The sequence below is a fragment of the Schistocerca gregaria genome, chromosome 11 (assembly GCF_023897955.1).
Source record: "Schistocerca gregaria isolate iqSchGreg1 chromosome 11, iqSchGreg1.2, whole genome shotgun sequence".
NCBI lineage: Eukaryota > Metazoa > Arthropoda > Insecta > Orthoptera > Acrididae > Schistocerca > Schistocerca gregaria.
The window spans coordinates 78,651,938-78,668,726 of NC_064930.1; the positions used below are offsets into that span (position 1 = coordinate 78,651,938).

Sequence of the window (16,789 nt, forward strand, 5' to 3'; positions counted from 1 at the left end):
ACAAATACATTATCTCTGTGATTAATCAAAATACTTGCAGTTAAGCAACACATTTGTTAATAGTGTTCCTTGCCTAGAATATACATAACAAATTATTCTTTAAGAAGAAATCTTCAGTCACAAAGCTAATGCATAATATTGTATCTGTCTGGTTTTTTATTGTGTGTTTTTAAATCATACCTATCAGATATTGACCCCATAAGTAATTTCTCATACAGCTGCTTTCACACAGGCCAGGTTATACAGAACTGATGCCCAGTGGACCCATATTAGAGGTGGCCCAGAACACTTCATACTTTCACATCTACAGCAGCAAGGTGCTGACTGTCATGTAAGAGTCTTCTAAGTACAACTACAAAGAGAAATGGAGTGGAAGTTAGTGTATTCCAGCAGCTGGATTGTTCAAGGCAGGAAGTCAGTAATTAGTTTCTTGGATTCTACAGCCTAGTAAGCCACTCTTCAGAAAACTTTTTTAAATAATGCTGCTCACAGCTACCTAGGGCCACATTATCATAGCTCTTGTGAAACGTACAGTCCTCCTCTGGTTTCAGGAGAGGAAATCAGATTGCTTCCTAGCATAAAGTACAAAGATCTCTAGTCAGTCAGCTTTTAATTAAAAAGAGCCAATTTCAAGGGGCGATGGAATTTATTTGACTTTTGGGAATACAGAATCCAAACTACACAAGAACATATAGCAAATGCTTGCATATTAGGTCTGTAAGTGCTGTACCAATTAGCACTCACTGAAAATAAAAAGGAATGTCTATGTTTTTCATGGTACAGTTTTCGCCACTGAGCTACACTCTCCAGTGTTTATGTCATCCCAGCTGATATAATAGCTTTGGTGACCTATTATGACAGTATTAAATCACACTTGTTGTTTCTCATACCTTCACTGAGCTCTGTAAACAATGGAAAATAAAATACATCTCTGAAAAGTTGTTCTGGATGGTAATGTTCACGATACAAATGTTCTCTTCATCTACAACAGTTTGATGTTACCTGTACATAATCACCATTGGAAGTGTCACCAAGCTGTACAAAAATGCCTGCTATGGAGTGAAATACTTAGATCTGCAATAGGAGTGTACCAGCAGTGTGGTTAGTCTACTCCATGATATTCCTTGTCAGATGCTGTAAGCAATTTTGAAAATTTCCAGATGGTAAAACATTGCCCAATTTGTTCTACATGGTTTCCACCTCAATGACTTCCTTTTGTGCTGCAAAGAACAAGCCCCTGAGAGGAGCCGGCAACCACTACGAAGCAAGATAAGAGATTAGTTGCAGAATATGTTACCTGGCTGAAGCAAATGCTACTGCTTATATTCAGAAAAGACAGCTCTTTTAACGACCAAGTTTTCTGCATTTTGACCACAGGGTGTGCTGGAATTCTATTACGTATTACTGCCATTAATACCTCCTAAAAAGAAATGTATGCCTTGTTTTGCAGATGAGATTAGCAATGTAACTTGCAAGGGGTGCCTTGGCACAGTAATCAAAACAAAATAGACTCATCACTGACTAAATGTTGAATTTGATGCTGTGAAAGCTTGATGTCCAATTCTTTTGATAACTGTTATTATCTATATGTTTTCCTCCGATGATTATGGTGGACCTTTTCACTTAAAAGGTGTAAGTATTATCTGTCTTTGAATGCTAGGAAAGAGTAGAATGTTAAGTAATACTTGTAACTGCTGCATCAGCTCCCAATATGGAAGGAATGAAAGTCTGTGCATATGGTCCACCATTGGATGTGTTTTCAAAGACATTGCTGGTGAAAGCTTGAACATTGTATGTATCATCTCTTCTGAATGGCATCTCCCATAACAAAACCAAATGACACAGCAAATATCTATCATCAATGCCAGTTAGTCATTGCTCAAAACTGCATAACTGTTTCAACAGTCAACAAAAACTTTTGGAATGTAACATCATGGTCCTGCTCCATGTGTAGTTTTATGGTACTTTCCACAGTTTCTGGTTTCCTAAATTATACAGTGAAATCCCACAGAAAAAAACTTTAAACAGATCAATAGCTTGTCCTACTTGGGATAAATAGCATCACCTCAATACTGTCTAAGCATTTACACATTCTGTTAACAATAATAAACTGGAGTTTAATATTAATACCACTGTTGATCTCCAACTCACTATTTCCACGATTTAAAATTTCCCTCAATTATTTGCTGCATCCTTTCCACCAGCCATCCTCCAATTCCAGTTCAGCCCCCTTGACTTGGCTATATCTTGCACCATTCTCTCTTCCAACCCATGCAATTGTGCTCGTGCCTTCTAGTGCTTTCTTGCAACACAGCATAAGCTAACATTTTGGTGTGCTTCACTCAAATCAAATGATTGCTGCTGCCAAAAGCTTCAAATCACAACAATGTGTACTATGAAAATAAGCGTGTTCCATTTGATTTATTTTGATACTCTCGTGAAGGATTTTATCAGAGGAGTGAATGCATAAACATTACTTTTCCAAAAATCAGTATTTTCGGGATTATTTTCCTCATTTAATAAATTTCAAAATCGAGTTTCTCAACTACACCTTGTAGGAATAACATTATAAACAAAAATACACATCTCAATTGTTTGCTAACATTATACATGTATTCATACATGATCAGTAAAGTATCTGCATGTGAAGTTGCAAACTATTCTTACTAATTATCATTGTTAACAACCCTTCATCAAAAAAGAAAGTGTAACATCAAGTGGATTCAGAGGACCTGCAAGATGAAGTTTTAGATATGGTGCCCCCGTAGGTGCAAATTTATTCTCTCCTGCATGACAATTAACAGACTACATTCTTGTGGAATAACTGTCGGCAGTCAGTACTAATTCGGCATTTGACACTTCTGCATTGCTGTCATTTAAGTCCTTACCTTTTCTGTCTTCTTTAAACTACAGAAAAGTCAGCAATATCTGCTAGATGACCATTACACAACATAGTGCAACCCTTGTTGCTGATAAACAACTCTAAACTTTGTAGCACCTCCTGAATACTGCCAACTGAGGCCAAATGCTGTTCTTAGAATTAATAGCACTGCACCACCAGGCACCCTGAACTCAGTTTTTAGTGCAGGGTCCACAGGTTAAATTCCCAAAAATGGCTTACAAGAAACCATACATTTACTAACGTTTAATATGTTGTGATATTCCATGATGTTAAGTGTACAATTGCTGAAGTCCAGCCTGTTTTGATATTATCTGACTTGTTAATTGTACATTTAATATCTCCATGACAAAATGTCATTTTCTAAAAGTCTGTGAGTTCAGGTAATGATCAAACTACTTTACATCCTTCAGCTGTGTGACACACCCCCTCACCTTTCCACAAGAACCAATGACCCAGTTGAAACCAGATGGCTTGTATGCCTTAATGAAACAGACAGCCATACCATAGGTCCAACAGCAATGACAAGACATCTAGAGAGAGCCCCCACTAATATGTGGCTACAACAGAAGACCAAAATCCTTTTCACAAGTTGAAGATGCAACAGTTTGGATAACTGACTGATCAGGGCTTGTACAATAAGCTAAGATGGCCTTTCTACACTGGTACTGTGAATGGCGAAACTACCAAAAATTAGATATCCTGAGGACATGTAGCTCTATTGTACGGTATCCTGCTGGATAAAATATTCCAGAAGTAAAGTAATCTGCCATTCATAACTCAAGACTACTCTGTAGGATGTTGTCACCAGGAAAAAGAAACAAATAATCCTATGGGTCAGAGTGCGAAATGTTAATCCCTTAGTCCAGTAGGTTGGTTAGAGAACAGAAAAGACAAATAGATAGGTTCAAGCAGGATATGATGCAAACTAGTGATGTGCAGTGGGAGGAAGAACAGAATTTTTAGTCAGATGAATACAGGTTATCAACACAAAATGGAGGGTAATGCAGTAACAGGACTAATACTAAATAATAATTTAGGAATGTGCATTAATTATTATGAACAGTATAGTGAACACAGTATTACAGCCAACATGGACACAATGCCACGACCATCCATAATATAAGTAGTCATCCATAATATAATTAGTGTATATACATATTAGCTCTGCAAATGAAGAGATTGGAAAAAACGTATCATGTAGTCCCTTAAAATTCTGAAGCAGTGCAAAGATTGGCAACTTGCTTTACATGTTCAGACACAGAACAGCACACTTCACAAAAAGAAAAAGAAATAATATACTATGGCTACATCAATAACGTCCCATCTTTTACAAATATCCAACTGTAACAATGTGTGGTGATCTAAAATGGAATCATCAAACTGGCTCAGTGATAGGTAAAGCTGGTGGCAGACTTCGGTACACTGCTACGATACTGAGGAAATACACACATAGTAAATGAGAAACTTAACAAATTCCTGTAAGTATTTTTGCAACACTATGAATAATGTGTTCTTTTACAAGACATAAGGGGTAATTACAGTTTATGCCAAGAGAAAGTAAGGTTAACACATGAACTCAAGTATCATGTGCCAGGGAGAGCTTTAGTCAATACAGAGGGGTAGGTCTAACAAAGATTTGAATGTGCACTACAAATAGTATAGCAAAATTCCTCACAGTGTCATCAAACTTAAGCCATACAAACAACAAAAAGTTGTCCTCTGAATTATATAAAGCTCCCTCTTCCTCACACAAGATACTTAACCCACAAGCTTCTGTTCAATTTTATACCTTTTCAGGGGTAAAGTAGTCTAGGAATAAGACTAGCAAAAAGTATAATTTTCTGACCACATTGTCTTTTCAACTAACAACATTCATCATGTAACTTAATACAGTAACTGAATCATTGCTTTCAATTCTGTGATAATACTTTCTTGCTATGATCTAAGCCTAACTGATCAGTATACATTTGGCTATCACAGTCTGGAAAATGGTGACCAATTGTTCTGCTACTGCATCACTGATGGTTGTTGTGTTTCTAAACAAACTTAATAGCTCTTGCACTTAAGTTCTTGTATGGCATTTTTTTGTGGTAGGTTTTTGACAGTGGACATCAGTGATTTGAGGTATTTTCAGTTAGTATTATCTGACAAGGAATCAATATAAAAGTATCTACTAACATTGACACATCAGTTAGATCTTCATAATATTACTAAAACTGTCTTCAGCTACATAATAATAGTTAAGATACTTTTTGATGGTGGCCTGTGGAATGTTGGTACCACAAGATCATGTGTTTCCTGATCCACTATTGTGGCACAACATTCAAACAGCTGTTCAACACTATGTTAATTAATCTGAAGAGGCTGGAAATTCAATATAATTTTTGGATATACAGCGACTCAGCCCTTCTTCTCACTTGTTCTAAAGTAGCGTAACATTAGCTTATACCCATCAACACGAATCTGTTAAATTTCAGTAACTTCCATAGTTCCAAGTTATCTTCTGGGAAGTACAGTGTAACTGTTGAAATTTTACCTGCAATTCATTTCCCTGTATGTATATCAAAAGTTCTCATTTTATTTTATGACAGCCATTGTTTATATATTACCCATTCAGCATGTTTACTACGCAATTGGCATTCACACTAAGCATTCTGTCTTTTACTATTGTTGTTTATCAATAATAATTAACAATTATTAAAATAGATTTTATGTTTTAACTACTTTCATGTGGAGTAAATAAAAATGTAAACTGCAGAGAGAGTTCTGCAATGAATAATAAGATCTTACCTGACACTATCAGAAGCACATCTCATTGAGGATAACACCTGAAACATTTCACGAAATTATTAGTGATTTAAAAGTGATGAAACACTAAATAAATAACACTTAATAAACACCAACTACCATCTGATTGTTCCACATGATAATGTCTGTAATGATTGCAAATAGCAATAAAGAGGACATGCTATAAAAACCGTAGTATTTATTGACACATAACACAGTACAAGTAAAAATTTAAACTTCATTTCAACACTATTTTTAGTACCATAAGTAACTATAATAACGTAGTGGTTCAGTTAAAACCACACTTCCTATTTGATACTTCAAACAGGAAAGTGGCCAGAAATATCTCATCTGCCACGACTTGCGTATAAGTTCTCTACTTTCTTTCATTATAAAATTGTATCACGAGTGATGCATTTGGGACTTTGTCTTCTGGAAAGTCCAAACAAACATGCAAAGGTAACTGAGTATCTTCTAGACTCAACTACAAAACTCAAACCCAGAATGAAGTACAGGCATGTAACATTAAATATAGAAACAGTACTAAATGTCGGCAAACTCAAACTACTGAAATAAAATGTTAATTTACAACAAGTTAGGATATCAGCATTAAAAATACCATATTCAAAGGTGAAGAAATATCACATTCAGAGGATTATAGGCTCTTCAAAGGGGAAACAGAGAAGAGTATCATGAGAACTATGCCACACCTAGCCACTGCATTCATAATTAACAAATCTACACTACTCAGTATCAAATTTTTCATCATCTTTAGAAGGACACTTCGCCTTCACAATTCAACATGTAAAAAAAAAAAGAGGTACACATTAAATAATACACATGCACAATAAATTGTGAAGACAAAAACAATGCAGATGAAATACAACAGTTCTGAGAACAATGTGGAGAAGAGTTAAATTGCTTAATGCTCAAATATAAATAAACAGTAATAATAGTAAATAACAAAAATTAAAACATTTTTATGCTTTAACTTTTATTAAATGAATTTATACACAGCTGAGAGCAACATTGTGCTGGTCCGTCAGACACGTTGGGCATCTTTCGGCAGAAGTTGGAGGAGAGCAAGTGAAAGCATCATTTCGGCACAGCCAAGAGGAGATGAAAAGGACCATTGCTACCCGAGGGTAGCATTCTGCTCTAAGGCTACAGCAGTTCATATCCCTGAGCTGGAAGCAAACTTCTGACGAGTCTCCATTAAAGATACCAGATGGCAAGTTTTGGAATGGTTCACAAAAATTCAACTGCCAAGTGGTCTTTCCCAGTGATGTTTCCACATTGTGCAACTCCACCTGTATATCTCTGTGTGTGCTGTGTTTGTGTATAGCGTGCTTGCCAGCTTATCACGTTTGCTGAGTGAACTTTTCTCATGCCAAACTTTCACTATTGTGAGTGTAGCCTGGTGTCTTGTTTTGGCTATACTCAGTCTCCGATGTCCTTCCGGTGTATTTATCTGATGGTTTATAAATTTAAGGCATATTATGGATGACCTTAGCATCTAGCATTTGAACTTCACTACTTGCTTGTGACTGCTTGCACAGGAACTGTTAAATGAGTAATTACCAATTGTTACCTGCATTACCCACAGGAAGTCATCTGTTAGTCACTTATTTAGTATGATTCCCTTTTCTTGAATTATCAACTGGAGAGAGAGAGAGAGAGAGAGAGAGAGAGAGAGAGAGAGAGAGAGAGAGAGAGAGAGAGAGACTCTCCTTTACTTAACTGTTTGGGAAATGAGTTGGCATATTGCTGCTGCATGATTGTGTGCATCTTCTCTTCTCTCTTCTTTCAGAATTGTATTGTTTGTGTTTGTGTCTTAGAGGCAGTTAATCTGAGTTGGTTGGTTGGTTTTGGGGTTTGATGAGGTCATCAGACCCCTGTTCCAAACATACGAACTTGTAAAAGGCCTACACAGTAAAAGCGTAACCTCTGCACTCAGAGGGAAGAAACACCCAAGGGGTACAGAGCTAAAATGAACAATGCAATAACACAAAATAGAGGACACTTAAAAGGAGCAGAGAAAATAGTTGACTAGAGTAAAACAGACTACAGTGGTTGATGGATCAGGTAAAAGGTCAACCACTCAAATACAAACGAAGAACCTCCAGCTGGAAAGCATTGATAGAGGTACCAACACAACTTGTTACCATAAAAGACACTATTTTGGTACCTACATCACAATTAAAAGTCACTGACGTGGGTGTAGTCTGAGAAATGATGCGAGAGCACCCACACTAGAGTGAGTGGTAAAACCCAGCTGCATGGATAAAACGTAAAACTGAGTCAGCTATAGAGGCATCATCACCGAGAATTAAAGGAAGTGCAGCTGGTAAATTAAAGGAATGCCGCAAGGGGGCTAAAAGCGGGGGAATCTATCAAAAACTGGACCACTGTCAGTCCTGCACCACAGCAACGCTTGGGAGGGTTCTCACGGCGAAGGAGATAGCTCTGGGACAACCGCGTATGTCCAATTCGGAGATGGCAGAGAAAAACTGAGTCACTAGACGTGCTCCTCAAGGATGAGTTCCATACGGCCGTGGACATCTTTACCACACGGAGCTTATTTGGCGTGTTCAAAACAGACCATTCAGAGCTCCAGACATTGCAGACCTTGCGATGTAGGGCTGACCGGAGGTCTCTTTCCACGAGTCCAAGCTCCAGGGGTGGCAAAGTGGTGGCCTGCTTGGCTACCCGATCGATACATTAGTTTCCTGGAATGCCGATGTGGCCCAGGGTCCACACAAATGTCACTGAATGGCCACACTCGACGAGAGCAAAAACAGCATCTTGAATACCGCGCACCAAAGGATCCCAAGAAAAACACTGGTCAAGTGCTTGCAATCCACTCAGGGAGTCACTGCATATGACAAACGACTCCCCGGGGCAGGAGGAAAGGTGAGCAAGTGCACGATAAAGAGCAACCAGCTCCGCAGTGAAAACACTGCTCCCACGAGGCAGGGAATGCCGCTCAACGTAGTCGCCGTGGATCAAAGCAAACCCAGTGCATCCATCGACCACAGAACCATCGGTGTAGACTACATCTGCATTGCGAAATGAGTCAAAGAAGAGCCATGAATTGTTGACAAAGACTGGCAGGTGGAACGGAGGACTTGGAGTCGCAGGACAAATCCAAGCAAAACCACAAGCAAGGGAGGGACCAACGAGGGGTAGAAGAAGAGGGCCAGAAGGATGGAGGAAGGGGAAAGGACTCGAGTGAAGAGAGAAGGGAACAAACACGGACCCCGATCGGGAGACCTGACCTAGGCTGCCGTCATGGGGAGGGGAGTGCTGAAGATGGGAAAAGGAGCCTGCGGTTTGGGTGGTCGGGCGAGACATGGATGCAGGCAATGTATGATGCAAGCAAATGTTGACAGCAGAATCGTAGGGGAGGGATTCCAGCTTCTACAAGAAGGCTAGTCACAGGACTAGTGCGGACGGCATGTCGCCAGTCTGATGCCACAACGGAGAATCGGGTTGAGGATCTGCAATGTTGAAGGTGCTGCTGAGTCGTGCACCATGCTCCCATAGTTGAGATGGGACTGGACTAAGGCCTTATAGAGCTGTAGGAGAGTTGTTCGTGCAGCCCCCCAAATGGTGTGGCTGAGGCAGCAAAGGATGTTGAGGTGCCGCCAGCACCGTTGTTTACGATCGCAAAGATGAGGTGTCCAAGTGAGATGAGCATCAAACACCATGCCAAGAAAGCGATGCATCTCCTCAATACAAAGGAGTTCATTGGCAAGGTAGAGCTCTGGATGGAGGTGGACTGTTCGACAACAGAAATGCATCACTCGGGGTCTCAGAGGCTGAGAACTGAAAACCATGGTTGGATGCCCTAAAATCTGCCTTACGGATAGCTCCCTGCAGCTGCTGTTCAGCAACACTGATGCTTAGGGAATTTTAATAAAGACAAAAGTCATTGGCATATAGAGAGGAACAGACTGATGAGCCCACCGCAGCCGCAAGACCATTAATCGCCACCAAAAAGAGGGGAATACTGAGAACCGAGGCCTGCAGGACACCGTTCTCCTCAATATGAGCAGAGCTAAAATAAGTGCCAACTCTAACCCGAAAGGAGCGAGTGGAGAGAAAATTCCGTAGAAAAATTTGAAGTGGACCCCGTAAGCCCCATTCGTGCATCGTAGCAAGGATGTGATGGCACCAGGTGACATCGTACACCTTCTGGAGATCAAAGAAAACAGCAACTAGATGTTCTCGCCAAGTAAAAGCTGTACGAATAGCCGACTCTAGCGAGACTAAATTGTCAGTTGCTGAGCGGCCCTGACAGAAGCCCCCCTGATGTTGGGCCAGGAGGCCCCGAGCTTTGACGATCCACATGAGACTTCGACTCACCATCCGTTCCAGGAGTTTGCTCATAACCTTGGTAAGGCTGATAGGGTGATAGCTATCAACCACCAGTGGATCTGCACCAGGTTTCAGCACTGGGATGGTAACGCTATCCTGCCAACGAGTTGGGAAAACGCCCTCCATCCACATGCAGTTAAACAGGGCGAATAATTCACCCTGACAGTATGCCAAGAGATGGCGAAGAAAATGGTTCTGAATTTGGTCTGGACCTGGAGAGGTATTGGGGAAAGCTGTAAGGGCACTTTGGAACTCCCATCCACTAAACGGGGCGTTGTACCGTTCCCAACGGTACGTGCAAAGCAACAACTGCGTACGCTCAGCCTGCTCTTTAATGGCGTGGAATTCTGCGCTGTAGCATGCTGTCACCGAACTACGAGCAAAGTACTCTGCTAGATGTTCGGCAATGGCGATTGGGTCAGTACAAAGTGTACCCCGAAGAGAAAGGCAACGGACAAATGCATGAGGGTGAAAGCCAAAAATGCGCCGAACCCGTGACCACACCTGAGATGGGGAGGTGCGAGAACCCATGGTGGCAACATATCGTTCCCAGCAGTCCTGTTTGCTCTGCAGGATTAACTGCTGAGCACGGGCCTGCAGCTGTTAAAAGGCAACCAGATTAGGGAAGTATGGTGCAGGTGTCGTTTCAGGGCTCGCCGGCAGTCCTGGTTAGCTTCTGTAATCTCTGGTGTCCACCAAGGGACTGACTTACGCCTTAGAGTACTTTAAGAACAGGGGACAGTTGCCTTGGCAGCAGAAACAATGGCCATAGTGACCTTGTCCACTGCCAAATTAATGTCACCAGGAAGCGGAGCAATGGCAAAAGTAGTTGACGTGTAGGCTGCCCAATCAGCTCCACCATCATGGCAGCTGGTCAGGGGGTTGGGATTGAAGAAGAGAAACCAGGATAGGAAAGTTGTCACTACCACAGAGGTCGTCGGGGACCTGAAGTATTGAAGAAGACCTGGGCTACTAAGACAGAGGTCAATGGCCGAGTATGTGCCATAAGTCAAGCTAAAATATGTGGGGGCGCCAGTGTTAAAGAGCCAAATGTCCTGCTGTGCCAAGAGGGCCTCAACGTTCCTACCCTGGCCCCGAGATCTGGGACCCACCCCATAAAGGGTGGTGGGCATTGAAGTTCCCCAAAAGGAGGAATGGCGGGGGGAGCTGGACGAACAAGGCAGCTAGGTCAGCAAGAGGGACAACGTTATCTGGGGGAAGGTAGAGGGAACAGATGGTAAGCTCCATTCCTGCCCGGATTCTAACAGCCACAGCCGCGAGAGCTGTGTGAAGTGGCACTGGGGCACTAGGAACAGTGGCAAGAACATAAACACAGACATCACCAGGCACCCTGTCGTATTCTACGCAGTTCTTATAGTAACGCTGGTAGTCACAGAGGGAGGGGGGCCATCGAACAGGAAACTAGGTTTCCTGTAGGGTCAGACAAGTGGCAGGGAAGTGGTACAAAAGCTGTTTCAACTCAGCAAGGTGGTGGAAAAAACCATGGCAATTCCATTGAAGGATAATGGTATTCGACTGTGAAGACATGACAGAACCTGGTGTTGGGGGGGGGGGGGGGGGGGGGAGATAAGTAACACTTTAGAAGCGCTCGCCGCCACCGATTGCAAAGTAGCCTGATCAACTTCCATAGGCGCTTCCAGTCCCCAGCTCAGGGGCCCCAGGATCGCAAAGCCCATACCCAGCAACTAAATGCTGAGCCCCCTGAGGGGAATCTGAGTTGCTCAGGCAGTGTAGCACGAGATGTCTCAGTTTGCAGTGACATCAGAGCCTATATTGTTTAGACACGTGCACTTCCACAGTTGCTCTGGAAACTTTATTTCTGATTTTATGACTTCAACTGTTCAAGATTTACTTCATTATTTAAAGCATTTTTTGCTATTGATATTTGATGCCTGATTTAAAGTATTATTATTAATTCCTGTTTGATCTGTTTTTGTGCCTTCCCGAGATTAACTAGTATACTATTCAGGCTTTACTGCTACTGAGGTTTACTATACAGTTTAACTAGCTGGTTCTATAATCTTATTTTGCCGCAACTAAGGTAGCTGCAGTTATCTTGAAGACATAAAAAACGCTGTCTTGAATCTTATGTGTTACTGTATATGAAGTGAATCTGTATTTTTAAATAAATGGCATTTAGCACTCTTATTGCAACAAATAATGCTCAACGCCCACTCACCCAGTCCTTCCTCATCCAAACTCAATAAGTGCGAAGTAGCACACAGACCAGATTCATGATTTCCTGTCAGAAAGGTCACAGTATGTAGTAATTGACAGGAAATCTTCAAGAAAAACAGGTGTCATATCCATCATTCCCAAAGGAATAGCCTTCTATGGTTCCTAATCTACATACATGATCTAGGAGACAATCTGCTGTCATTTACCATCTAGTAAAGGCATTAGAAGATCAAAATCAATTTCAAAATGACACACATTTCTGTATGGTGCAAAGTGGCAACTGTCTCTGAATAACGAAAAATGTGAGGTCATCCAGATAAGGATGAAAAGAATTCCATGAAATTTTGGTTACATAATAAATCAGACAAATTTAAGTTTACAAATTAACTAGATACATAGGAATTACAACTACAAATCACTTAAACTGTTTTATTGGCAGAACACTTACAAAATTCAACAGGTCCACTACAGAGACTATCTACTCTATGCTTGTTCATCCTCAGCTAGAATCTTGCTACACTGCATGGGATCCTCAGCAGATAGGACTGACAGAGGACACTAAGAAAGTCCTGAGAAGGGCAGCTACTTTTGTATCGTCACTAAATAGGGGACAGAGTGTCACGGTATGCAAGTAATTTGAGCTGGCATCCATTAAAATAAAGGCATTTTTCATTGTGGTATGATGTTTTAATGAAATTTTGATCATCAACTTCCTCCTCTGAATGTGAAAATGTTGTCACCATACTACATGGCATAGAGCTCTTACATTACGATTTAAGAGTTAATTTTTCCACACACACTGTTAGACAGTGAAACTGTACAGAAATAGTCTGAAATTGGTTTGAAGAACCCTCTGCCAGGCATGGAAGTGTGGATTGTAGAGCAGTCATGCAGAGGTAGAATTCTAGTCACAACTTGGGAGTCAACCATTCAAAGATTTATTGCATATTCAGAATTGTATACTGATTCTTATGAAGAACCAGATGTGGCAGATGAGACACATCTAGAAGGCATACTACAAGGATGTGAATGTTGATCTGATAATTTCTATACTGTTTATCACTACAGAAACTTTACATGAAAAAGGTTTAAAAACTAATTTCTATGGGAACTGTGAATGTGGCAATGAAAGTGTAGAAGTTAAAGTGATATTTCTGAAATACATACTTGCACACCAAATGCCGGATGCTGTGGCCGAGAGGTTGTAGGCGCTTAAATTTGGAACCACGCTGCTGCTACGGTGGCAGGTTCAAATCCTGCCTTGCGCATGGATGTGTGTGATGTCCTTTGGTTAGTTAGGTTTAAGTCGTTCTAAATCTAGGGGTCTGATGATGTTACATGTTAAGTCCTACATTGCTTAGAACCATTTGAACAACAACAAGTGAAAGTGACAATTCTTCTGTCAAATATTAATATGTTTTAAGACTAACAAATGAACCAATGGTTATTCTACACACCAATCTGTTTAAAACTGGGATCTGCAACTATCTTAATTTTTAATTGCAAAAAGTACCACAAAAATTGAAAAAAGTAAAAATAAAACATTGATTTTTCCAGTGTTTCTAATTTATGTAAGCTTAGTTTTGTAGAGTACCATAAACTGCATTAAGTACAGGATGTACATAAAGTCCAAGAACATTTTCAATTATTTATTGCACAAGAACCAAACATTTTACAGATATCATACGTCACTTTAAAGAGAAACCCTGAAAGATTTTTTCACGTATACCACCACAACATAGTTTAGTAATTTGCCGATATTCAGCATTAGTCACAAACATGGCGAGTTCAGGTGTGGAGCAAGTTTTCTGTGTGTTGGAGTTAAATAAAAACAAGTGTGCTACAAGTTGCTTAACTGATGTTTAGAACCAAGTATGGTACAAAGCTTCCAACAAAGAAGGCCATTTACCACTGGCGGTTTGCTTTTGCCCGGAAAAGAAAAGCGAACATCCGAGTGTGAGTGAAGTGAATGTAGAGCACGTGCTAGAGACATTCATAAGGAGTCCAAGGAAATAAGTGCATCATGCATCCCGTGAACTCGAAATGGCTTCATTGACAGGGTGGAAAGTCCTGCTACAAAAGCTGTCTATGACACCATTCAAATGTGGAGCTAGTGCAGAAGCTCAATGACAATGACAAAGACAAGTGTTTTGAGTTTTGTTTGCAGTTGCAACATTGAATTTGAGTGTGATTCCCCAAAGGTAAATGTTTTTTGTGCCTTGTCACGTTGAAAAGTGCATGGGCCATTCTTCTTCACCTAGAGCACTGTCACTGGATATTCCTACTTGGATACGTTGCAACAATGGCTAATGCCTCAAATGCAATCAAACTCCCTGTTTATCTTTTAGCAGGATGGGGCTCCACCCCATTTTCATCGTGAAGTTCGTGGATTCCTGAACACACAGCTGCCACATCGATTGATCAGCTGTGCTAGAGTAGGGGACAGCTGTTTCATGAAATGGTCTCCCCGATCACTTCGGGTGACTTTTTTCTATGGGGACACATCAAAGATCTGGTGTATGTGCTCTGGGAGTGAATACAGCAAGCGACTGCCACAGTAGACAATGCCATGCTCAGACGGGTATGGCAAGATTTCGATTACCATACTGACACCTACCGGGTCACTAATGGTTCGGTTATCGAATGTTTGTAAAAAAAAAAAAAAGCTTTCCAAATTTCTCTTTAAAATGCAATATGTATGACATCTGTACAATGTTTAGTTCTTGTGCAATAAATAACTGAAATGTTCCCAGACTTTATTTACGCCCTGTATTTGCATAGGTCTTGTACAGAATCAAAAGAGTGCCAAACAGAATTTGAGTTTTCACTTAAAACTCCCGGATTGATAGGCCGTGGTCTATGTATAAAACTCTCCCCTGACATTTTGTCTCCAACTGCGGGAAACGACCTCTGAGGTAAAGCTCTGACTTCACCTCAAAGGACGTCTCCCGCAGTCAGGGGACAGCTTTATACATAGATCATGGCCTATCAGCCAGGAAGTTTTAAGTGAAGACAGTACCGGCCATGAAAGCCTACGTTGTATGATCAGAACATGAGTTTTTAATACACTGCCCGAGAAAAGAAATGACACACCCAGAATACATGGTCAAGTCTCAACATAACTTCGCGGGTGCACACACACACACACACACACACACACACACACACACACACACACACACACACACACACACACACACACACATATTGTCAGGTATGTAATTTATGCAAATTTGTCTGAGAGACAGACAGAATGCAGAATGGTCACCCTGGGACTCTAATCCACTTCAAAGTAGGCCACTTATGCTTGCACACACTTAGCCCTCTAATCCTTCCACTGCTGGAAACACCTCTGGAAGTCTTCTTTTGGAATGGTGTTCAGCTCCGTCATCATGTTACTCATTCTCTCTTTTCTACTCTCAAAAGGGCAACCTTTCAGTGGCATCTTCAATTTTGGAAACAACTAAAATTCGCAAGGAGCCATGTCTGGAGAGTAGGGAGGTTGCTGAACAGTTGTGACCAAGATATTTTGGATCAAGTGGGATGAATGTGCAGGCCAGCTGTTGTGATGCAGTTGTCAGTTTTTCACCAGCCAAATATCTGGTCTTTTGCACCAAACTGCATCATGGAGAACATCATGATAGTAATCCTTTGTCACTGTTCGTCCTTCCAGTGTCTATTTGTGATGCACAATTCCACGGAAATCAAAGAAGGCAGTCAGCACCATCTTGATTTTGCTTCACACCTGCTGTGCTTTATTTGGCCCTGAAGACTCAGGATGCTTCCATTTCAATGGCTGTCTTTTTGTTTCTGGGTCATACCTGTACACCCATGACTCATCTCCAGTTATCATGGTGTTCAGAAACCCAGCATCAGTGTTGGTGGTGTCCAGAAGATCCTGTGCAATGTCAAAACTGAAGTCTTTTTGTTCCGGGGACAACAACTTTGCCATGAATTTTACAGCCACTCAGTGCATGTTCAAATCATGCAAAATTGCATGTGCAGAATCTTTACTCACTCCAACCTCTTTGGTAATCTCCTGCACAGTCAATCGATGATCTGCCATCACCAAATTTTGCACACTCTCAAAACATCTGCACTCCGAACAGGCTGAGGCCTGCCAGAATGCTGGTCACTCTCTGCTGATGTGCGGCCATATTTGAATCAGTTGAACCACTCCTTAATTTGTGTTACACCCATCGCATCTTCTCCGAACACCTGCTGAATCTTACGAATTGTTTCCACTTTGAGGATCACCAAGCTATTGACAAAATTTGATGCAGTATCTTTGCTCAACACTTTCCACCATTTTGAGAGAATTGGTAATCCAACGAACACGCAGCTTAGCATCTCACTCGGCAACTGACAGGCAGCAACTGGTGCACTGGAAGGCAGGGACCAAATTCATGCATGCATATAAAGGTATCTTCCTTTACTGTGTCCAGTGGCGCTGTGCTATCATCTCTATTTTGTGCAGGAAAATCAAAGCTTGGATACTTTTTAGACAGTCCTCATAAGGAG

General features: G+C 41.1%; 1 protein-coding gene across 3 annotated transcripts in view; it reads right to left on the reverse strand.

Annotated features, from left to right (window-relative positions):
- Positions 1 to 16,789, reverse strand: part of LOC126295197 (zinc finger protein 724-like) — a 70,526-nt gene that overhangs the window by 6,705 nt on the left and 47,032 nt on the right. For all 3 annotated transcript variants that reach the window (XM_049987509.1, XM_049987508.1, XM_049987510.1), the window contains one exon: positions 5,693 to 5,730. In XM_049987509.1, the coding sequence (XP_049843466.1) occupies positions 5,693 to 5,730 (38 nt within the window). The remainder of the gene's footprint in view (positions 1 to 5,692; positions 5,731 to 16,789) is intronic.